We start from the raw sequence: 23,356 nt of genomic DNA on the forward strand, positions 1-23,356 counted from the left end.
GGTTTGTTCCTTCCCCTCCCCTCTTAGCTTAGAGGGGACCGGGGAACAAGCCAGGATCAGGCCATGATTAGAGACTCAGACGTCACAACAAGCCCTGGTTTAAGTCAGAATTCATAAGCCAACAGAGGCTCAAACCCCTGAACAAATCATGGATTGTTAACAGGTGCAAGTCTGCACATCAGAACAAGCCAAAATTTATCTACCTACACCGTGACTAATCACAGCATGTTCCAGAAGTTACTGATTAAGCTTACATAGCTGACCATTAAATAAAATGGAAACAAACATAGACAAGCAGCTGTATCCTAAGTTCAATTGCCATATATATACAGTGGTGCCCCGTATAGCGAGGTTAATCCGTTCCGGATTAACCTTCGCTATACGAAAACATCACTGTGCGGGTAAGGAAAACCTATTGGAACGCATTAAACTTAGTTTAATGCGTTCCAATAAGTGTGCAAACTTACCCCTCCAGCGATGTTTTCGCGTCCGGCGGCCATTTTGGAGCCGCCGATCAGCTGATCGGCGGCTCCAAAATGGCCGCCGGATGACCCGAAATGGCCCCTATCAGCGTTTTCGCGCCCTCCCCTTGCTTACGGAGGTCGCGAAAACGCTGCGGGGGGGCATTTCGGGCCATCCGCGGCCATTTTGGAGCCGCCGATCAGCTGTTCGGCGGCTCCAAAATGGCCGCCAGATGCCCCAATCGTCGCAAAGCGAGTGCGGCGATTGGGGCTGATCCGTATAGCGATCCCCAAAAAGGGATCGCTATACGGATTTTTCGTTAAACGGTGCACTCGTTAAGCGAGGCACCACTGTATACTCAAGCTCACATAATGGTCTAACATGATGAAATGCAACATTCTGTTACTACCTCTTATGTTTTTCTAGGTGTGCATGTTTGTTGTTGTTTGGGGGGAAAATAAACAGAGATGGGAGGGGCTTGGGCTCACCTGATCAAATTTCTCTTCCATCAGCTCCCTGCAGCACCGGCTCTCTACCAAGGTGGACTTGGCCGGGATGGGCGATGCACCGAAACCCATGATCCCCGAGAGAGGGCTAAACCCTAGCAGCCCAGCCAGGGCATTCGACTGCTGGGGCTGGATGGACTGGAAGCTGGAAAAGGGGGTGATGTGGCGAGGTTTGGTCCCAAAGCCCAGCAGATCTTTGCAGTATTTGTCATGCACCATCTGCTGCTGGGTGATCTCCTCCATTTCTTCCCGAAGGCGCTGGAGGGAGAGCAAGGGGTCATTGGCACCAGGAAAAGACTTTCTTAGGACAAGAGGGACACGCCTTGCCGGACACCCCAAGAGTTCACCATCTAGCTCCACAGCCCTCAAGACTGAGCAAGGAGATGCCAGAGCTCCTACCTCCCGTAACCAACCTTCAATGCCTCTGCGTCCACCAAGCATAAAAAATTATGGAGTATTTGTTGGGTAACACATCCTTTCAGCATGGGGGGGGGGGAAATACCTCTTCCCTCCTCGGAACACTGTGGGGGGAGTTCTTCTATCTCCTATTTTAACTAATTTGGAAATAGTTGTTTAACAGTCAGCTGACCCCCTCGAGATCGAATGCTAACAAGGGCTGACAAAAATGTTCCACGTGGCCTGTAAGAAACCAGCAATGCTCCGATTCTCCCAAATGCCATAGTCTTCATTTTCTGAACTCACAAGACTCAGAATACCTCCTGTAATTTGTGCGTCAAGAGCACCATTTAGTTAAAGGTTGGCTGTTTTTTGCCCTCCAGAAGCTTCCGAGTCTATTTCTGCAAACTCTATCCAGTGTTAAAGAATCACAGGAGCTGTTACCCAGAATGCTAAAGAGGGCCAAAGTTCCCCATCAACCCGAATATATTTATTCTCAATATATCACACTGTCACCTTTGGGGAGAAAAGGGCCTCTGGGGCCAAGTCTGTGCTGGAGCTTTGCTTCCACCGGCCTTGACGACTCACCTCTCCCTCCATGCTACTGATGCGCACCAGCTCATTAAGGATCAGCAAGGCGCCATGGATCCGGTCGTCACGGTTCATCCCCTTTTCCTTGGCCAAGGTCTCATCAAAACCCTTCTCAGCTTCCTCGTAGGTTTGCTGAAAGGACATGACTTCTTAGGAAACCAGTTGCAGAGCCACCTCCGTGCTCAAAACCCGCCTACCTTATTCTTGCCACGACAACTTCATTTACTGCACACAAATAGACACCACATGAAATTAACAGGATGGGCTTCTCTAGCTTGAGTAAACATAAACAAACTTCCTGTCTCTGCAGCTTTTAAGCCAGCAGCATAACATTTTGATGAAACAGTAGTTTCAAGAAAACCAACCCTGGTACCAAAACATCATTAAACAGCCTTAAACTGCTTGATCTAATGTTTGGATGGAGCGCACATTTCAAGGTCAATGACATAAGGATGGAAATCCAAGCAAGCTTTGCCACACCTCGGTAGCTAAAGCAGGAATACTTAAAGCTCTAGAACACAGCTGGGCAACATCTGGCCCTCCAGATACTATGGGCAAAAAACTCCCCTTTTTTGCCACTGGGCATGCTTCTGAAGGTACCTTCGACAATTCAAAACAAACAAATCCAGAATTCCCAACTCCACCCGGCCACCTCTCAGACCTCTTACTCTGCCACTTTCAACAAAAGCCAACTAAAACACTGGACAACTAGGAAAAAAGATTCATGTGAATACTAGAGCAGCACTCAATTACTTTACTTACCTGGGAGGAAATAAATATACACAGGACTCAGCCACTAAAACAGAAGGGCATATGCTTTCAAAGGGACATAATCCCTGAAAGCCACGTGCTCTAGTGGGCAACACTTTCAGGTCCTAAATGGCTCCACCTCACATTTCTAGGGGGAGTTAAGAATGCCACGACACAGAAGGGACGTGCCACTTCTGAAACAGAACCAAAGCCCGCCTCTCCTTACTCGGTACCACTGTGGCTTCTGCATCTCTTTGGACTCCCGCTGGGTGGTGAGGACCAGGCAGGCGCGCAGGGCGGAGACCGCTCCCTCGCGGATGGCCTGCTTGGGATCCCACACAGCCACAAAGATGCTGTCAAAAAACGGCTGGACTTGCTGGAAAAAGAAGGTGGGGACGCTGATTGCCAGCTCTCTCAGGACCAGGACCTGGAAGGGAGAGAAAAGAGTGACGCTGAGGAGGCTGAGAAGAGAGAATGAGAATTCGGTCGCTGCTGCTCAATCCATCAAGGCTTCACATTCCACAACCTGCTTCTTGACGCCTAGATGCCACTAAGAGCTCTTAACAGGTTAAATCAATCTGTGCTTTATTTCTTCTTTTCCTGTCTCACTTTTCTTCTTCCTTCCCATTTGACCCAACCACCCGGTGCAGCAGGCTGGCCTCACAGAAAGGTCATCCGGTCAGTTTTCACAGCTCGCCTGGGACTTAAAAGCTGGATTTCCCAAATATTGACCCACTTAAAGTCACTGGTCCACAGTTGTGGTTCAGGAACAGGCACTGGTACAAATGACATTAAAACTGCATTGTTTAGAGGCACTACAGGATGAACTACTGGATAACTCAGTGGTTTAGGCACCCAGCTACGGTGCCGGAGGCTGGGAACTCGATTCTTCCACTGGGCCCCCCTAACAGGGCCTGGACTCAAAGATCCATAGGGTCCCTTCCAGTTCTGCCGTTCTAAGATTATTATTTTTCTATAATGTGCTTGAGAAGGGAAAAAAATGACCCATCCTTCAATTCCCATCACAAAACTTCTCACAGCTCCTGTCCCCAGCTCACACAACAGCTGCCCAAAAGGGTGAGCTCTTACCGCTGCATGCCTCCGGCCTTCATTCCTGTCAGCTCCAAGCCACTCCAGAGCCCGCTTGACTTCAAATTCCACATATTCAGCCGTGAAAGTGTCCCCAGCCATGGCAAGACGCCCGATGGCTTTGGAAGCCATCTCCATGACAACCGGGTCATTGGAGGGAAGGAGATTCCTCAAGTAGTTGGCGAAGCGGCCGATGCGGGTGGCGTTGCCCCCCTCGACGCCAATGAGGCTTGCTGGAAAAGAAAAGGCACCAGAGATGTTCTCTATCAGAGGACAACCAGGATTCTAGCCATCTGGCCTTTCACGTGAACTTCTAATAGCGTTTCTGATACTGTACACACAAAAATAGGCAACTGCCTTCTTTAAAAAGCATACATTGTTTAGATAAATAGAAAAGTACTGCCTTCCATACCAGAGATATGATCTCAGTATGCACTCTGACAATTCTTCAATCCTGACCATGACAGAAACAGCTAACGGCAACTGAAATCCAAAAACATCTAGACCAGTGGTTCCCAACCCAGCCAGGATTTCTGGGAGTTGTAGTCCAAGAATATTAGGGATCCAACATTGGGAATCACTGCTCCAGAACAAACACTTCCTGCTCCTTCAATATAGCAGCCTTCTACTGCATGGGCGAGAAGCTTAATTCTCCATGTTCGTTCATGCTGCAACTTCCAGAACTGTCACCCTCACTCATATCCATTATGTGGACTAGGCAGATGGGAAATATTGTACTATGATATCAGGAGGGCTATATTCCCCATCACTGCTACAGACACAAGAGAGCCGGAGCCCAGTTACAACCCCACCAATAAAAGGAGATGGAGAAATCCTAGCCGGAGAATTTCATATCACTTAGAATTTTGTCTCCAGGTGTCATAAACAGAAAGGGAAGACACACTTCAGTAATACTGCATCGTACAAACAAACGACCTAGAACTTTCCAGATGTTATCAGGCTCCTGCGCAACTCCCAACTTCAAGAGAAAAAAAAATTATGAAGATTTCTAAGGAGACTGTAAATAGTTTTATGTATACTGATTTATATTAAATGTTTTTAACGTGCCTTTGTCCTGAAAAAGAACCCAAGGCAGCTTTCAAGAATTAAAAGGATCATCTTCATAAGAAAGCTGCAGCATTAACCTAAAAGAAAAAAGCAGCATCAGTGTCAACATCCACCTGCTCACCTATGGCTAAAATGCCTCCTTTCCTCTCGTTTGCATCCGAACTAGAAACCAGCTCAAAGATGTGATGATTCAGCTGATCGTAAAAACGGGTGGACTCCTCCTGGCTCATCTGGATGAAAGAAATGGGAGAAAAGACATTAAAAAGACATTAAAAACTGCTCCTGGATGTTCAAAAGTCTGGGTCCTTGACAGTAAACGCAGGGAAACTTTGCCCCTCCACAAATGTTTTGATCTTCAGTTCCTAGGAATTACTGCCAGCTCGGAGCGTGGCCAGCAGCTGCACAAGGTACCTGGAGGGCTAACATTTCCTTTGTGCTGCTTCCAGACCCTTAGGGACTATGCCACAAAAATCAATAAAAGAAGGCAAACCCAGCAGGCCTTATTTTTCTTTCTCACCTCTTTGTTGGAGGTGACAAGGTGCTGGGAAAGAGTTGAAGCCCTTCCCCCCCCCCCAAAAAAAAAGCCGGGGAGGAATTAAAAGATACACGGAGCATTTCTAATGCAGAAAAGGCCTAGGTTCAATCCCCAGCCTCTTTTTCAGGAGGTGGCAGAAATTCACAGCTATGCATTCCCAGCTCCCAACCCACCTCGCGGAGCTCCATCGTGACATAATGCTGTAAGTCTCTAGCTGCTTTCGCCCTGGTTTCTTCATTCCGGCTTTTGAGGCCGGTGGCAAACTGCTGAAGGATGATGGCTGTTCCCGACATGGTGGCGGCACGTCAGATCACCGATGACAGAAGGAGGCTTCACAAAAAACTGCAACACAATACATTTTCCCCCGTGTCAGTACGTAAAGGACTCCTGCTTCCCCGACCTCAGGATTCTCCGCCAAAGTGTCGCCTCTCAAATCTAGGCAATGAACCGAAAGGCAGGGAATTCTCACGCGAGGTGCCCTGGCGAGAGCTGCCTTCTACATATTTATTTATTGCATTTATATGCCGCCCATCTAGACACAGTCTACAGAAAGACGGCCGGCCGTGTAAATGATTCTAACAAAAAGGGTTGCAGGCACGACTTGGGTTAAAATGAATTCAATGAATATTTAGCATCCGCTGCTGCTTTCATTCAGAGTCGGCGGCAAAAGCCTGCAGGGTCGTCAGGAAGAAGAGCCCCAGGAGGCTCCCCACCTGCCCAACGGACGGTCAAGACCCCTCTTTGCACCCCGGTCTGTAAATGTAGGCATTTGGTGTCTGTGTGCATGCATCTAGACATTTGGATAGGTTTTATAGGTATAGTATACACACACACACACACACACACACACACACGTTTACAAACACATACATACATATACAGTGGGGTCTCTACTTAAGAACTTAATCCGTATTGGAAGGTGGTTCTCAAGTCAAAATGTTCTCAAGTCAAATCTGCATTTCCCATAGGAATGCATTGAAAACCATTTAATCCGTATCTGCTCTTTTCCGTCCATAGAAACTACTGTATGTATGACCCTATATGCTCACAGGTAAGATTACCTTCTCATTTTCCCATCTGTACACACACAAAATATTCATATAGGTTTATATGAAAGGTCTGGGGAGTTCGGTTCCCCCCCCTCCCCTCCCCTCCCCTCCCCTCCTCCCCTCCCCTCCCCCCCCCGGCCCTCCTTGGCAGGGGCTGGACGGGATAATCTAGATGAGGATGATGACCTACACCCCCCCCCCGGGTCTGGATCCCGACCCCGATCTTGGCGACGTCGGAGGAAGGAAAAGAGGCTCAAATCCTGAGGTAAAAAAAACAACCACCACCAAAAAAAAGGGAATCTATTATGGGGAGGGGCGAAAAGGGCGGGAATCCCCTCCCCCAGTGTAAAGGACGGAGGGGCCTACCTCGGAGACCGGCCGGCCCCTTCCATCCTTCTTCCCCCTCAGAGGAGGAGGAGCCGCCGCCGCCGCCGCCGCCGCCTCAGCCTCCAAGGCGCCTTCTCTCCGCCGAGGCCCGTTTTCTCCTTCTCCCCCCCCCCCACACACGCTCCTCAGCGGCTGTCGATACCCGTCCCTAACCGGCAAAATCAGCCAATCGGCCTCCGAGAAGGCCGGAATGGGCAAGCTGCGGACCAATAGGAGGAGAGAAAAGGAGGGGCCACCGCTTGTTCCCGCCCCTCTGCCATCCAAGGGCCTTCTCCCCCCCCTCCCTTTTTTCCTCTGTTCACCTCTCTAAGGGGGAGCCGCACGAGACACGGTGGAAGAAAGAACCCAGCCAATCCAAGAAGGGGACGCGGGAGACTGACGCTCTCTCCGCACCAATAAGGGGAAAGCAAATGGGAAGTCGCTCGTGGAACGCCGCAGAGGCTTCCGCCCTGGTCGGCACCGGAGTTCAGAATACGCATGCGCACACGGTCCTAGGCTTCCCAACTAGGCGTCGCTGTGGAATCATTTCCATCGTCTTGAGATTTCCTTACCGTAATTCCAAGAGTAGGCGCGCACATCGTGGCTGATCATGACAATCAGGAGGGGTCCTTTTTCAGATGGACATTTATTTGCTGTTTATCGCTTGTCCTGCCGTGGTTGCGTTGTTTGATTTGCTCACTTTTCCTGCCACTGTCAGGCAGAAAAGCAGGCTCTACGTTAATTTATAGCATTTATTGTTGTTTAGTCGTGTCCGACTCTTCGTGACCCTTTTATGGACCAGAGCACGCCAGGCCCTCCTGTCTTCCACTGCCTCCCAGAGTTGGGTCAAATTCATGTTGGTCGCTTCGCAGACACTGTCCAGCCATCTCGTCCTCCGTCGTCCCCTCTTCCTCTTGCCTTCACTCTCTCCCAACATCAGGGTCTTTTCCAGGGAGTCTTCCCTTCTCATGAGATGACCAAAGGATTGGAGCCTCAGCTTCAGGATCTGTCCCTCCTGAGTGAGCACTCAGGGTTGAATAGCATTTATGCTTTGTTTGTTTGTTTGTTTGTTTGTTTATTTATTTATTTAATTCCATTTATACCCCGCCTATCTGGTCAATTTTGACCACTCTAGGCGGCTAAGATGGGCAAGCCCATCAATTAAAAGCGTCAGTCTAGTCCTTGCACTTTAGGCTGAAAATCTGAAGAGAGAAACAAGCCAAGAAAGAAAAAGAAAAAACACCCAAGCGAGGATAATCAAATTCAGTTACTAAGGTTCCCTTCTCTGGAACAATTGCAGTACTGTTGGCTAGCAAGTAATAAATCAATAAAGAGTAGTAAATTCCGTAATTGATTGATTGAGTTTTGTTTGCATCTACTTAATTTTTATTTGATTTTACTTAATTATTATCGGGGGGGTTTTTGGGAGAATCTCACCCAGGAGCGAGATTTTGTAGGTAACATCCAAACCAGACGGAACCCGGAAGTTGGTCCCCCACGAAAGACGGGATGTGAGTCTTTCAACTTGAACGATCTCTGCGGTCCCATCCCGCGATTTCGCGAGAGCGCGCGAGATTTGTCTTCCTTCCGCGCCCCGCCCCCCCACCAACCAGGGGAGCGCTTTCCAACATGGCGGCTGCCGAGTGAGGGACCGGAGCGGCCATCGCGCGTCGGGCCTCGGATCGGGGAAGCGGATGGAGGCGGCGGGACCGGAGGGGAGCCTCGGAGGCCCCGCCGGGGCGCCGGCGATGGAGGCGGACAAGGCGGAGGTGGTGTTGCCCGGATTTAAGGACGCCGATTCCTTCGTGAAGGTACCTGGGCGTAGGGGGAAAAAAAGGAAGGAGCGGGAGAGCGCATGCGCCCACGGCGGGCGTTGATTGGCGAGGGGGCCGCCAGGTATGGCGGGAGGTGTAGTTTCCTGGTCCTTAAGTGGTTTATTGTATGAGCTTCTATACGCATGTGATGGCTTAAGTTTGGAAAAATTCCATGTTTCCGTTACAGTTTGCAAAAACTCTCCTGCCGTGTGTTTCCTTGTTGACAGAGGATGCCATAACTTTGAAAAGTTCCTTTTTTCCGGACTACAATTCCCAGAATTCCCTTAGGCAGCATGGCCATGGCTTGCCTACCTCTATTAGTAGCTATGGGCCAGCTTGGAATCCTTCTTGTGTTGTTGTTGTTGTTTAGAAGACCACAGCTTCTGGAGATCGAGCTGACTAGGAGAGCTGGGGACTTGCAGGCCAGAAAATAACTTCCCCAAGCTTATCTGGAAAGATCTGTTTTAGAGGAAAGCTATGTCACTGGGTGCAGAAAATTGGAGGTGGCTAGACAGTAACAGAGGAGGAGCCCAGTGCATCTTGAGCCCCTTGGGGCCAAGGTTTCGTCACTTGAACCCTTGTTGCTTTCGTTGCCTAGCATGCCCTTGGGACCGTGGTGTCAGCCACCAAAGCTTCCAGTGGCCTCCCTCAGCCGGGAGACGAGTACGACTTCTACCGGAGCTTCCCTGGCTTCCAGGCCTACTGTGAAACGCAAGGAGACCGGCTGCTTCACTGGTGAGTTCCCACGTCTCAGGCAGTCTGCTTTTCCGCCGCTTGCCCCCCTTCTGTGGCTTCGCTCTTCTGCTTGGGGCAGGGAGAGCCAGACAGAGCTCTCCTTCTGGCACAACCTACCCTGCTTTACTTCATGGCGTTCTTACATACACGGATTGACACCTCCTCTGTTTTTCCCTCCTCCCCCCCCACCAATCAGCATGAGTAGAGTGATGCAGTACCATGGATGCCGCAGCCACCTCAGAGACCACAGCAAGGTGACGGAGCTAGAGGACAAATTTGATCTGCTGGTGGATGCCAACGATGCCATTCTAGAAAGAGTGGTGAGTGTCACCTGAGCACAGAGAGAATGATCCCCCGAGTGTCTAGTTGTTAGGTTGTTTATTCCTTATGTGCATATCCCATTTTCCTTCTGCTGGCCTCAAGACACTGTAAACGGCTGACCCACGTTATCCCCAGTACAACCGTGCAAGATAGGCCTTTGCGGTCTGTACGTGCGCATATTTGTTCTCTCCCAGGGTGACGTCTCCCTTTTTCTGCCATTTCAGGGCATCCTCTTAGACGAAGCATCAGGTGTGAATAAGAACCAGCAACCGATCCTTCCATCAGGCCTGCAGCCTCCCAAGACCATCATCTCCAGCTGGAACCGCAAGGTGGAAATTTGGAGGGTGTTGATTTCTCAGTAGGACGGGGATGCGCAGTGGGAGGCCCTCGGGCTCATTCCCAAGGCTTCCTGCTAGGGATTAATTAGCGTGGCCACTGGTGAGGGCAGGTTACTCTTCTCCCAGGAGGCTGGGAGAGAAAAAGAGAGATGGATCAAGGGACTTTGGCATTAGATCCCACAAGAAAAAAGGATAGCGGCCAAGAGAGAAAAGGGTTGTGTTGCCCTGCCTTTGTTTCTCATCACACCTACTTTGGGACTTATTTCTCCGCGGTGCTGGCATGTGGCTCCTAATGGATCCTCCCTGCAGGAATTTGGCTCTGAGCAAAAAGAAAAGTGGTCACCCTAGCCGTGGATTTTCAGTTGGGAAACGAGCTCTGGAGGGAGCGGGGAAAAGAGGTTGTTTACTATATTGACAGCATTCCTCCAAAGTGGGCATGCGCACACAGCCCCGCTATTTGGCCTTTCTGTTGGTTGGTCTGTGAAAAAAAAAATTTAGAGACCAATACAGTAGGACCCCCATATCTGTGGGCGATCGGTTCCATGTCCCCCGCAGATGCTGAAAACTGTGGATAATAGAGAACCTTCTACATAGCGTGGTCTCTGGTTCTACTGTCCACTTCTGATAAGCGCATCATGGAAATACATAATTCTTGGGGGGGGGGATTTAATATTTTTAATATTTACAGGTGGCGGATAAGTGAAACCACATATCCTGTGGGTGGGGGCGAGGGGAGCTTACCATATTCAAAGTTCCAGTGGGGTTCACTGGTTCCCTTCTTTCACACAGAGCAGCGAGGGGGGCAAGCAGAGTCGACGGGAGACGTTCCGCCTGCTTCACGCCAAGAATATCCTCCGGCCCCAGCTCCGGTTTCGTGAGAAGGTGGATAATGCCAACACCCCTTTTGTCCCCAAGCTCTTCGTCAAGCCCAACGCTCTGAAGCCCCTGCCTGAAGGTGAGGAGGTCAGCAGGGAGGGGTGGGGTGTGTTTGGGTTACGGCCCAGGAGCAGAAATCAAGGCCCTCTTTTGCAAAACGCAAAAACTGTAGGCTGGTAAAAATGGGTTCCCCATCCCTGGCTGCTTCCATTTGTGGAGGCGTAGTCTCAAAAAACAAAAAAGCAATATTTCCCCACCTCTGATCGTTTCTGATGCCATTAGCCATGAGGCTTCCTCCCTTGTATTCTGGTTTTGCCAGAGTATTTTTGAGACCTCTGTCCCGGGAGCGGGCCATAAAATTTTCGGGCCACCTCAAGACGTTCAGGGAAGACATGTCCTGGACGAGGCGCAGACGGAAGGTGTGTTTAATTCCTTTGCCCTCCGCCTCCTGGTCCGCAGTGCTCTCGAAAAGCCGGCGGGAACGGAAGGAGCGGCCCGAAGATCTGGACGTCCCCCCTGCCTTGGCGGATTTTCTCCATCAACAGAGAACCCAACAGTCGGAGCAAGACATGTAAGGAAATGTGTGGCGTGGATGGCTTCGTGGGATCCAGTTGCGAGGCAGAACGGGGAGAAAGGGGTCTCGCCGCAGCTCGGACGCCGGGAAACGAGTCCCAGGATTGGGGTGGAAAAGGTTGTGGGTTTGTATCCTGGCCTCCGCTAGGAGGTTGGGAAAACCTACATGCAAGACTTTTAAAGCAGTGTTGCTAATACTGGGGGAAGGGGGTTGATCCTCTCAGGAGAACTGGTCAAGTCTGAATGATCAGAACCTCTCCGGGTCCGTGTGGGCTTCTGAGCAGAGTTGGAACTCTGGAGGTTGAGAAGCACACCTTGCCGCTTATCCATTTTACTGCCTGAGGCAAGAACGGAGACATACGAAGACACCTTTTTGCCTGAACAGCCCACTCCGTGGTCCGGTTAGGCAAGACACACAATCTCCGGAATACCTTTTCCCACTCTTGTGATGGAAGTGTAAAAAGGTTTGACGGTGAATATTTAGAGTTTAAGATTCTTTTCGTATTTCAGTTCCAAGAATCCCCAAGCAAGTGTGACTAGAAGAACGCTAAAAGCTTCAGCCTCTGCTTCCCAACCTCTGTGTGATGCTCAAATCCTTTGCTTTTTGGTTCCCTGTAGGTTTGCTCACCCGTACCAGTATGAACTTGAGCATTTTTCACCGCCGGCAGAACTGCTCGAAAAACCACAAGTCCAGGTGAGGGACCTCCGGTCGGAGCTCAGAACCCTCCACCCTGTCTGTGGGGCCCTTTCCAGGCTTGGCCGGCGCGGCCTCGATGCCTTGGGAATTCTAGCGCCTCTGTCTTTTCCTTCCACCAGATGTTCAGGCCTCTCGCAGAAACGCCCTGCCGTTTTATTTCCACCTTGGACGACCTGGTGGAGCTGAATGAGAAGCTGAGCACTTGTAAGGAATTTGCTGTGGATTTAGAGGTGAGCAGGGGGTGGAGGGGGGCCCTTTCCATCAGGACTGCCTAAAACAATCCCTGAAGAAGGATGGGTTAAAAGGCCTGATGGATCATTGAAGTCATGAAAAGGGCACCTTTGCAGGCATTTAGGGTTCTGTGGGAAACCTTTATGCCAATCACCTTAGGAAGAGCAGTTAAAAAGCTACCAGAAGTGTGTTAAGTTCGGGTACCAGCTTGGGGTGGGCCACCTGCTGGCTTCAAGATCTCTGGAACTACGGCCCCCATGATCACTAACCATTGGCCAGTTGCTGGCTTTGGAACTCTGGGAGCTGTAGTCCAGAACCTCTAGAGAAGGGGTTCCCAACCTTGGGGCCCCATATGTTCTTGGATTACAACTCCCAGAAGCCTTCACCACGAGCTGTGCTGGCCGGGATTTCTGGGAGTCGTAGTCCAAGAACATCTGGGGACCCCAGTTTGGGGAACCACTGGCCCATCGCGTCTTTAGGCTGCCTTCCCCGTATGAGTGTGCTAAAATAAGATGCCTCGTGTTCCCTCACCAGAAAATGGGAACCGGTGAGGTGACTCGATGAGTCCTCGGGCTGTATCAGGTTTCTTCTTCCCTGTCTTGACTTCCTTCTCTTCCGCGCCAGCACCATTCCTATCGGAGCTTCCTGGGCTTGACGTGCCTGATCCAGATTTCCACCCGCACCGAGGATTTCATCATTGATGCCTTAGAGCTGCGTGGCGACCTCTATATCTTGAACGAGCCGTTCACAGACCCCAAGATTGTCAAGGTGAAGGAATTGGTGGCTATAAATTGGCCAGTCCTCCCACCTCAGTCGTCTCAAGTGGGAGATCTCCACCCCCACCCTCAGAGAAAGACAAAGTTGGGCTAAGAAGCCTCTCTTTCTCTCTGGTCACACAGTCAAGGGCAAGCCAGCAACTCAGTGGCAGAGGCAGTGAAAAACCTCCCCACCCCCACCCTGTCCTGTTGGAATTGCTCCCCCTGACACCGATATTTCTGCACACAGCGTCGTCAGCTTAAATACTGTCTTTTGACGATGTAAGCCACCCTTGTATACTCATTCTTTTGAGCTTTAAAGCTTGTCCTTCAGCGATGTAAGCTGTCTTTTGAAAGAGAAAGGCAGGATAAAAATCTTTCAAAGAGATAAATAAAGGATCCACTGTCTCCTGGCTATTTAAGGCTACCACACACAGCCGATCTCGGTGGCTGGGTATGAGAGGGCCCGGGCGGGGTGCTTGAAGAAGGAGAATGCCAGAGTCGTCCTTCCAGCGAGGGGTGACCTGGGGAAAAAGACATCTAGGTATGAGTCGGAGGGCAGGTCTGTAGGGGCCCTCTCCTCACACTCACCCCCCGTTTTGGCTGGTGTGATGTGTAGGTCTTGCATGGGGCGGATTCGGACGTGGAGTGGCTCCAGAGGGACTTCGGCCTCTATCTGGTGAACGTCTTCGACACCCACCAGGCCGCCCGGATGCTCAACCTCGGCCGACACTCCCTGGACCACCTGCTGAAGCTCTATTGCGGGGTGGAGGCCAACAAGCAGTACCAGCTGGCCGACTGGAGGATACGGTAAAACACGCCCCCCCACGCATGCTCCCTCCCTGCAAACTCCTTGATGTCAAGGCGTCTGTTCATTTTTCTAACCTTGTTATGGATGGTGTCATTTATCCCTTTATTTGTTCAAAGGGTTCAGTGTTTTTTCTGTCTGCTCCTTTCTGGTTCAAGGCCACTTAGGCCTGCCTAAATGGAAACCAGTCCTTTGAATGGAACAGGGAGGCAAATTCGAAGCCGGCAGAGTTGATCCACGACTGGATCGTGGATGGTCCTTAAAGGCCGTGCCAGCTCACAATCTGGCTGCCAGATCTTGCCAGAGCGCCAGCTTCCAAATGAAAGCCTTCCCGTCTGGAGTCCTTGATTCTTAATGATATTGTGGTTCTCATTCTAATCCCCAGTTCAGTTCGTTTCTATTCTTCAGCCTCGGGGGGTCAGCCACTGGGTGGCCTCCAGGACTGGACCTGCCTGTCCTCCTTGACCCATTCGGGTAGGCTGGTGAGAGTGGGAGTCTTAAAAGGTCTGTTAGAGGCCTCCCAAGTTGTGGGAGAAAGCAGATTTTGAAGAAAAGGTATTATCTTTACATAACGTGGATGAATTGTTCTGTGGGCTAATAGGAAAGATGGACTGAGGATTTCCAGGAAATTGAAGGATGATTAAAAACAGAGCATCGCAGAGGGGGAAGTCATGTAACTGCCCATTTTTCTCTTTCTTATCCTCTTTCTCTCTCTCTTTTCCAGTCCCCTTCCAGAAGAGATGGCCCACTACGCCCGGGAGGATACCCATTATTTGCTGTACATCTACGACCGAGTCAGAGAGGAGCTGTGGGAAAGAGCCAACGGGCAGCCAGCTCAGCTCCAGGGGGTCTGGCAGCGAAGTACAACCATCTGCTTGAAGGTGAGCCCCCCCCCCGCCTGCCCGCATCTCAGGCCAAGATGAAAGGAAGAAGCATTGAGGATGGAAGAACTGGACCCCAGATGGGAGTCAGCTGATCCTGCGTAACCGTCCCTGTCACTCACCTGATGCTCTCTAAGAGATCGTTAAACCTCGTCCTCTTTTGCCGTCAAGTCAGTTCTGACTCCTGGCAAACCTTTTTGGGGATTTCTGTGTAGAGAATACACAGAAAAGGCCTCCCCGGCATTTCTGGGATGGTGCCGTTTGCCCAAGGCTACCCAGGCTGGATGTCTTCTCCTAGGAGGCACATAGTGGGGAAATTGAACACCCAACCTCTGGCTCCGCAGCCAGAGACCTCAACTCTTGACCTCTCCAGCCAGAAATCGTCTAAGAGTATCAAGAGATCAAGGCTTTCGTTACCTTTGATGGTCTTTTGGGGGTTGAGAATGAGGCAGAGGGGAAGCTGGACCCCATGCCCCACATTTTAGGCCCATGGTGGGAAACAGGAAATGATTTTAGTGGGGGGTGGGCCAGGCATGGGAGGGCTTAGAATTCATTTATGACCCACAGGGTACACCCTTATTTTAGCAGTTCCCCTGATCCTGCCTCTGATCTGCCATCCACCTGCTTAGCAGTTCCCCTGATCCTGCCTCTAAACCACCAGTCACCTGCTTATGTTTCTCCCTTGGTTTGATATCCTTCTTCTTGGCCAGAAATACATCAAGCCCATCTTCACGGAAGATTCCTACCTGGATCTCTACCGCAAACAGAAGAAGCACCTCAACACCCAGCAGCTAACAGCTTTCCGCCTCCTCTTCGCCTGGAGAGACAAGATGGCCCGCCAAGAGGACGAGAGCACAGGGTAAAACGGCTGTCGGGGGGCCTTTCTTCCCAGACAACTTTGTCCCTCCAGAGTGGCCCACACCTTGCCTGTATAGATCAAGCCCAGAATCGGTCTCTCTCTCCTGAGCCGCTTTGCTTCTCTTGCAGGTACGTGCTGCCGAACCATATGCTGCTCAAGGTTTCCGAGGAGCTTCCCAAGTAAGTCTCAGCAGGCATTTTCCAAGAAGCCAGGGAGTGTGGGTGGCTTAATGGTGTTTCTTCATTCGGAGAAGTACAGCAGCCCCTCAGTTTTGGCAAACCTTGGTGTGCCGGTCGCACCCCAGCTGAAACAATCATCTGGGGTACCTCGAGAGAGGCAAAGCATCTTGTTGGGGGCTTCCCCCACCCCTTGGGTAGGAAATGGAGGGGGAAGAGGGTAGAAGGGCCCCATCCTGTTCTATAGGAATCATCGCTGCTTCCCCGCCCTGTATGGAGAAACATCCCCTTTGTCTGTTCTACCTAATCTTAAGAACCACCTTGATCCCGTTGATCTTGTTGTTTGTCCTTTCCATCCCTCGGTGTATGAGCTACATCTTTGTGAGCAAACCACGTCCTTGTCCCTCCTTCCTTCTCCAGGGAGCCCCAGGGCATCATTGCCTGCTGCAACCCCGTCCCGCCCCTCGTTCGGCAACAGATTAATGAGCTCCACCTCCTGATCCAGCAGGCCAGAGAGATGCCTCTCCTCAAGGTAGGAAGCCTACGCCCTTTAAGGCACGAAACACACTGCCAGCCCCACAGATCCTTGAAGTGGGATACACCATCCAGAAAAGGGGGGATGGGGGCATCCAGTGCCTTGTTCTTTGCTTGAAATAATCCTGACTTCGTACCACTTTCACCTTAGTTGCACAGCTTAGGTAAAAGTGTTTGATGTTTGTTAACGTTCTATTGCACCCCACTTTTAATTTTTCTGAGCATAAAAAGCATCTGTGTACGCAAATGTTCGTATTTTGCAGCAGTTTGGCCATTCACTGGGAAGTGTTTTGTGTGTGTCGGGAAATCCGTCCTAATATGTACGTCTGGAGGAGAGAGCTGGAGAGGGGAAGGAAGAGTTCGGAAAACGTTCTAGTTTTAACTGTTACATTTCTAGTCCTTTCATTGTTCGGTTTTTCTCCCATCCTCTCTTAGTCCGAAGTCGCCGTTGGAGTGAAAAGGAGAGGGCCGCTTCGGAAGACGGAGGTATGATTTCTGCAATGCTTGGAGACGGGGATGAGCACCGCCCCCTAGAGTCGGACACGGCTGGGCCATTTGTCAAGGGGAACCTTTACCTTTTACCTTACCTGGCGAGGCTGTCTTGTAACCCCTGCGTGTTCCCCCCCCCAAAAAAAACAACCTCTCTTGAGCAGCAGAAGGAGCCCTCACTACTTTGCAAGGAAACACAGAAAACTTTGAAAGATCAGGCCTGAATCAGAGTGAATGCCTCTCTGATCCATCCTCCTGTTCACCCCACAGGGGACACCTGTCTGGGCATGGCTAGGAGGATTTGGGAGTGGTCGTTCAGGAAAGTAACTTTTTCCTACCTCTGATTAAGAGCCACACTGCCTCTGATCCAAGCCGTCATGTCCACTAGATGCTGGTGATTTTATTCCCCACGGATTTGTCCAGCCCTCTCCAAAAATCCTCCTGTGTCATCTTGTGGCAGTGAGTTCCACCGCCATGCGCTGCCCAAACAGAGTCCTGGCTTCCAGAATTTCTCACTGCTGCTTTGAAGGGCGGAAAGTTTGTTAATAGGAAGCAGGATGAGCTGCACTTTCTAAAAATGTACTGGTACCTTTCGTGGCAGAAGCCGGAAAACCACCTGTTTGGACCCCATGACGCCTCGCATGTCCCTGAAGCGGAGAAGCTGAACCACTCACCTCCAGGTAATCTTGGGGAGCCGGGTAGGAAAAATGGGCTGGTGAGCTTTTACAGCCAAGAGGAGAAGAAAGCAGAAGGCAAGAGAACCGGGAAGGCTTTTCCCCCGGAACATCTTGAGAGAAAACGGAGAATTAAAAAAAATTAATAGATAAAAGTAGCTTGTTTTCTCTTCTTTTTTTTTCCACCCCCACCCCCCTTTGCAGTTCCTGGGCCAACTTTAGAATGTGCAAGTCTTTTTTCGGAATCGGAACGAGAGACGGACCAGACGGATGGCTTGCAGGGGTCCCTTCTCCTGAGAGCCAGCATCAGCATTTTTAACGTAAGTTGTGTTGGCAGCAAAGGGATGTGAAAATTGTGGGGATGGAGAGAGTGTGTGTGAAAAAAGAATTTGCTGAACTTTGCAAATGTTGTCCCGTTGTGGACAAATACCAGTCCAAAAAAGAAGCGGGGAAAGTGTGACTGTGGGAGAAAGGAAGGCAGAAATTACAAGTTTTCCCATGTCCCATAGCAGCCTTCTGGGTCATAAAGTATTCAGTAAATTCAAAGCCACCTGCGTCCTTAAGTCCTCGTATTGCTATTGATAAAATGAGTCTTTTCTTTCCCCCCTCCGTATCTAAAGGAGCCCGAAAGGAGAGGGGAAGAAGGAGAGGAGAGCTTAACGGTCCCACAACGGAAAGCCCGCCGTATCATGGAGTCATTTGAAAACCCGTTTCGCATGGTAAGCGCCTTTTCCCTTCAGCTTGCAAGTTGGTCTTCAGATTCCGCGTGCATGCCGTTAATATTGTTCAGATTCTCAATGACACGTGTGTGTTTTGTGTGTGTCTGTGTGTGTTTGAGAATCTGAACAATATAAACGGCATGCATATATATACATGATTCTGTCTTGTCTTTGCCTTCAGTATTTGCCAGCCGAAGAGAGCTCTGCTCACGTCTCCCAGTCAGCCAAGTCCGATCCGTCGTCGAAAATCTACGAGGTACGGGGTGCCGATAAGTTGATGGAAGGATGACCGGATGAAATGGCCATTTCATATTTTCAGGGAGTGGATAAATGAAGCCTGCAGATCCTGATCCTCCTGTGAATGGTGGCGGGGGTGGTGGGTGGTGGTGTTCCTACTGTACCTCTACTTTTTTTCTTTTTAAAAAAGTGGAGATGCTGGTGATGGAACCTGCAAAGGTCCCAAAGCAAAGCAGGGGTTCTGCTACCAGCCTGCACCTCTTCCCTTAAAGCATGTGAAGACCAGAAGCTCCCACCACGCTGAATCGGAGCCTTGAGCTCTCTTAGCCATGCCCGCCCTGGCTAGCAGAGGCTCTGTGGGTTTTAAGTGTGCCTCTTCCCTGGCTCTACCTGGAGATTTTGCAGGGATTAATCCTGGACCCTCTTGCCCTCTTTAGTTTTCCTAAGCAACTTTATCTCCTTTAAGACCTCTGTTGGTTCACAGCATGATGGTTCTTTTAAATATAATGATCCTAGTCCTCATTATTCTGAATAAAAAATTATTTAAAGAGGAACAGAGGGAGCCAAGTGTAGGAGACTTAACTGGGGGTGCTGAGACTTGAACCCAGGGCTTTGAGAAGCTAAAGCAGGGCCTTTCTCCTGCTAAGCATCCTTCCCTCCACTCCCTCCTGGGCAAGGAGGGAGGAGGGGGTCGGCTCGGCTGACAGGGTGCAGGCAGGACTGTGGTTTTAACAGCAGCAAAGTTGCACCATGCGTTTGCGTTTCCAGATCAGTAATCGGTGGAAGCTCCTAAGCCAGGCACAGCTTCAGAGGGGAACAAGGAAAGAAGCTGCAAAAAAGAAGCCGCTCCAGCAGCCAGGTGATTCTGACTTGTGGTGGTTTGTTCCTGTTGTGCTTTGCATGTGGGCCGTTGTGTTCCGTTCTCTTTCCCCCCCTTCCCCTTTTTTTCTCCTTTGATGGTGGTTACAGCGACAATATTTGCACAGGTGCTGTTCAGTATCCTGAGTGACCCAGACCTAGGTTCCGATCTAGCCATAGATCTGTTCTTAGGAAAGCTTGTTGGGGAACACTGACTTGGCGCGCCCCCCCCCCCCCCCGTTCACTGGCTGGGGTTGGGTGGGTCACAAAACGGAACACAGCGCCAGTTTTCATAATAAAACCATAAATCTTTATTGCTTCCAAAAGCAGGGAGAGTCCCTAAAGTGGTTCTCGGGGGACTAATAAAACAGTTACTATTTTATAGCTCTAAGCGGTAAGTTTCAAAGTACCACAAGGAGGAATGCAGGAATAAAAACAGATTACTGAAATCAGCTGCAACAGAGACAGGTTTTCTCTGTTAAGGCTCTTCCGACTCCACAATCGGGAAGTATTTTATCTATTTCAAGACCTCCGTTTGACCAGATCCAGTGAATGTAAGCTCTCTGGATCTGCTCTCGAACCTAAATATGGCATTGTTTTCGCATTCTCTCTCCAGGGAAGTTTTCCTTCCTGAACCCTGAAGATCTTGTCCTTGGTGATCAACGAGCTTGGGCTCAGTTGATCCGGGTTTGGATCTCTACGCAGCCCGAACGTACAGTTCGTGCACCCTGGCGTGTTTACTCATGTGATGCGTTTATGGAACCCTTCTTGCTTCTTGACTCACCTTTTCCTTCTCTTTCCTCCTCTTCTCCCTTCCCACCACCAGTGGCGGCCGAGAAGGAGCGCAAGGAGGAAGCGGCCACGGCCGTCTCGGTTCGCCAGATGGTTGCGGTAGGTGCTTCCATCTCCTTGAAGAGGGAGTTGAGGCAGTCCCGAAAAGAAAATGAAAATATGGCCTCCGGGGGCTACTCTTGCATACATAACACTCTTTCCTTTGCCTCATTCTCACAAAAAGCCCGCAGGGTGGGTCAGGCTGAGTGACATTGACTTGGCTTCCTTGGGCATGTGGGGATTCAAACCCAGGCCTCCCAAGCTGTCATCCCACACTCGTAACTGCTCCTCCATTGCTTAGACATCTCTTCTCCCTTACTGGGTTTTGTTTCACAGCTGGAGCAAGTTGGACGGAAGCGGGAGAAAGGAGAAAGCGACTCCGGGACAGAGACGCCTAAACAGGAGAGGAAAAAGGCCAAGCCCTCACAGCATCTGGAGGAACCAGAGACGCCAAAGACATTTACACCCTTTGATTACAGCAAATCTGACCTCCGGGGGTTTGCCGGTAAAAAAAAAATCCTCTAACCCTTCCCCTCTGCCTCCGTGCAAACTGATGGAGACCCTTCTCAGGGAAGTGGGTTCCCCTTTCCTTCTTCTGGGATGGGGTGGGGATCCCCGGGACTGCACAGCTGGCCCAAGGCTACCCAGGCTGGCTCTACTCGCAGGAGGCACAGAAGGAGAATCAAACCCCTGACACAGCCAGGGACCTCAACCACTGAGCCTTATTAATGTGTAGTCCATTTAACTGCTTTTTGGTATTGCGGTTTATTGTCTTTGTCTCTTAAGCATTTTCTGAGCAGCTCTGAGAAAGATAAGGATGTTAAAAATACAGATGATGGTCCAGAGTGCTGTGGATCCGTCTCTCCCCCCCCTTTATTTATTTATTTATTTATTTATTTGTTTGTTTGTTTGTTTGTTTATTTATTTATTTATTTATAGTTAGTTAGTTAGTTAGTTAGTTAGTTAGTTAGTTAGTTAGTTAGTTAGTTAGTTAGTTAGTTATAAGAATAGTATCTGACATTACCCTCTTGCCCACTTCCTTCCCAGAGAGCAGTAAACCCAAAGCGTCCTCACAGTTTGATCCTGCCAAGCAAATCCATACCGGCAAGGTAAGGCAATAAATGAATGAATGAGTGAATGAATGAGAGTTAAAAGGGGAGTTAAGGCTATGTTTTCTCAATAGAAGTGACCAGAAGCTGTAGCCAAAGGGGACTGAACGAAAGATGCTTTGAAGCCAGGGAAGAATTTATTGATTTTGAAATGGATAACTGAATAGCTTCTACCTGACTCTTGTTCCTCTTTCTCCTTTTTTTTTTCACGAATCAATCCATCCATCCAAACAGAAAGGAGCTGGCAAAGTCCAGCAACCACCCGGTAGCCAAAGCATGTCTTATGTGACGGGGAAATCCAGCAGGTAAGGTCAGCCCTGAATGCCAAAGGGCCCCCCCCCCCCCCCCCCACACACACACACACACACACACACACACACACACACACACACACACACACACACACACACACACACACACACACACACACACACACACACACACACACACACACACACACACACACACACACACACACACACACACACACACACACACACACACACACACACACACACACACACACACACACACACACACACACACACACACAGAGAGAGCAAGATGTTTGCAAAGGTTTTTCTGGCCTGTACCCAGATCAGATAAGCCGGGCTCCTTCAAGAGATGCAAACAACGAACCTGACGTTCATATTTATAAAATACCAACACTGATGTTCTGTTGTTTCTCTCCGCAGAGGTTTCCGACATAACTGGCCGAAGAGATAATACCGGGGAAGGAAGCATTCGGAAAATTCTGTGAAGTGGTAGCATCAGAACAGAAACCTTTTATTTAGCAAGGGCATCATTGTTCGATGTTACTGGTTTGGTTTTTTAATGGGGGCTGTTCATTTGGTGTGCTGTTGTTTTTTAATTAAAGTGCTTTTCTTCTCCCCCCTTCAAAAAAAAAAAATGGGGAAGGAAAACCTTTATAGATTTAAGTTGTAGTTCTTCATTCCTTTAACCTCATCCTTATTATTTTTTTTTGCCCCCACTTGGAGTTGTCTGAATCTTGGAAATGTTAGCCCATGACAGCTGGAAAGTAAGATGTTGAGAAACGCCAACTTTAACAGTGTTTGAAAGCCGAGGAGGGCAGGAAGGCGGCCCCAGCCTGATTTGAAAACCTGTTCCCAGTGCAAATTCACTGGAGCCATTCTCCAACCTGAAGGGTTTAAAGAACAGTGTCCCTTAAACAATTTCCCAAATCCCGCTGCCTTCCTAGGAACAGAGTATGTGATAAAGCCGGCCGTTGTACCTGGAATTCACATTCGAACACATGCACGCTTTATTAACTAGAACCCAGACCCAACAGAGAAAGGTTGACCTTGAGCCGGCAAGGAGGACAGCGTGACCCGCTCAATTGGTGTCTGCTGCACCGTTCTGTTTCATCATCGGAGAGCTCTGTCCGGGAAAGGGAGGCGTTATGGGATGGAAGGAATAGTGACGATGATGTTTTTAGAGCAAAAATCTATCTGGACCAAGGGGACACCCCTCCATTGGGACGGTGGATCATTTGAAAGAGGGCCTGGCGCTCAACGGTAGAGCCTCTGTTTTGTGCAGAGAGAAGGGGGGGCTTGAATCTCTCTCTGCTCCCTGACCTCTCCAGGACAGGCTTCTACAGAGAAGCAGCTGCCAGCACCCGAAAGGCCCCGCTTCCCCCACCGCGGGCAGCGCTCGGAATGCCGTGCCCTTCTACATCACTTGGAAGGACCGGATGGGGGAAAAGGAAGTTCTTCTGGATCACAACAGGCCACCTTGCTTCCAGACTTATATACTAACCACTAACAAACACACTTTCCGTCTACCGTCTTGCCTTCAGGGCAGTAAATAGATCTCTTTCCTAAATAAAAAAATATCCAATAGAGCAATAATAGCAGATAAGCAAGGCCAGCCATTCCTTAACCACTTATTTTCATGCCACACCTTCCCCTGCCACTATTTTATATTTGACTGTTGGGTGGGTCTTGGTGCTTCTTCAAATTCAGATCCCATTTCCCCCTCCTAACAAACCCTTCCTCACAGGGTTTGTTAG

The 23,356-nt window shown here is 49.9% G+C and overlaps 2 protein-coding genes across 5 annotated transcripts in view; one reads left to right on the forward strand and one right to left on the reverse strand.

Annotated features, from left to right (window-relative positions):
• The window catches only part of MTOR (mechanistic target of rapamycin kinase), a 71,136-nt gene extending 64,195 nt beyond the window's left edge, over positions 1 to 6,941 (reverse strand). For all 4 annotated transcript variants that reach the window (XM_072977524.2, XM_072977523.2, XM_020782170.3 and 1 more), the window contains exons 1-7: positions 6,813 to 6,941; positions 5,571 to 5,739; positions 4,984 to 5,092; positions 3,795 to 4,027; positions 2,932 to 3,132; positions 1,953 to 2,087; positions 951 to 1,226 (exon numbers count right to left, since the gene is read on the reverse strand). In XM_072977524.2, coding sequence (XP_072833625.1) covers positions 951 to 1,226; positions 1,953 to 2,087; positions 2,932 to 3,132; positions 3,795 to 4,027; positions 4,984 to 5,092; positions 5,571 to 5,690 — 1,074 coding nt within the window. In that variant the 5' untranslated portion in view covers positions 5,691 to 5,739; positions 6,813 to 6,941. The remainder of the gene's footprint in view (positions 1 to 950; positions 1,227 to 1,952; positions 2,088 to 2,931; positions 3,133 to 3,794; positions 4,028 to 4,983; positions 5,093 to 5,570; positions 5,740 to 6,812) is intronic.
• A 1,466-nt stretch (positions 6,942 to 8,407) lies between these two features.
• On the forward strand, positions 8,408 to 22,265 carry EXOSC10 (exosome component 10). Its single transcript, XM_020782172.3, has 25 exons — positions 8,408 to 8,623; positions 9,225 to 9,361; positions 9,558 to 9,681; positions 9,907 to 10,011; positions 10,810 to 10,975; positions 11,356 to 11,467; positions 12,088 to 12,163; positions 12,286 to 12,396; positions 13,022 to 13,165; positions 13,772 to 13,962; positions 14,685 to 14,841; positions 15,552 to 15,700; positions 15,829 to 15,879; positions 16,297 to 16,408; positions 16,846 to 16,896; positions 17,501 to 17,579; positions 17,778 to 17,893; positions 18,194 to 18,292; positions 18,474 to 18,548; positions 19,298 to 19,388; positions 20,214 to 20,278; positions 20,555 to 20,723; positions 21,266 to 21,327; positions 21,562 to 21,632; positions 22,023 to 22,265. Exons 1-25 carry the CDS (start codon positions 8,507 to 8,509, stop codon positions 22,051 to 22,053), a joined length of 2,661 nt encoding a protein of 886 aa, XP_020637831.3. The 5' UTR covers positions 8,408 to 8,506; the 3' UTR covers positions 22,054 to 22,265.
• Positions 22,266 to 23,356: the final 1,091 nt, after the last annotated feature.

The sequence above is a fragment of the Pogona vitticeps genome, chromosome 7 (genome assembly GCF_051106095.1).
Source record: "Pogona vitticeps strain Pit_001003342236 chromosome 7, PviZW2.1, whole genome shotgun sequence".
Lineage (NCBI taxonomy): Eukaryota > Metazoa > Chordata > Lepidosauria > Squamata > Agamidae > Pogona > Pogona vitticeps.

Bases quoted from the DNA above. Each gene is read 5' to 3' on its own strand.
- EXOSC10 (XM_020782172.3), top strand. From the start codon at position 8,507: ATGGAGGCGGCGGGACCGGAGGGGAGCCTCGGAGGCCCCGCCGGGGCG. The intron at 12,397-13,021 runs GTGAGCAGGGGG...CTTCCGCGCCAG, and splicing joins AATTTGCTGTGGATTTAGAG to CACCATTCCTATCGGAGCTT. The intron at 13,963-14,684 runs GTAAAACACGCC...TCTCTTTTCCAG, and splicing joins CTGGCCGACTGGAGGATACG to TCCCCTTCCAGAAGAGATGG.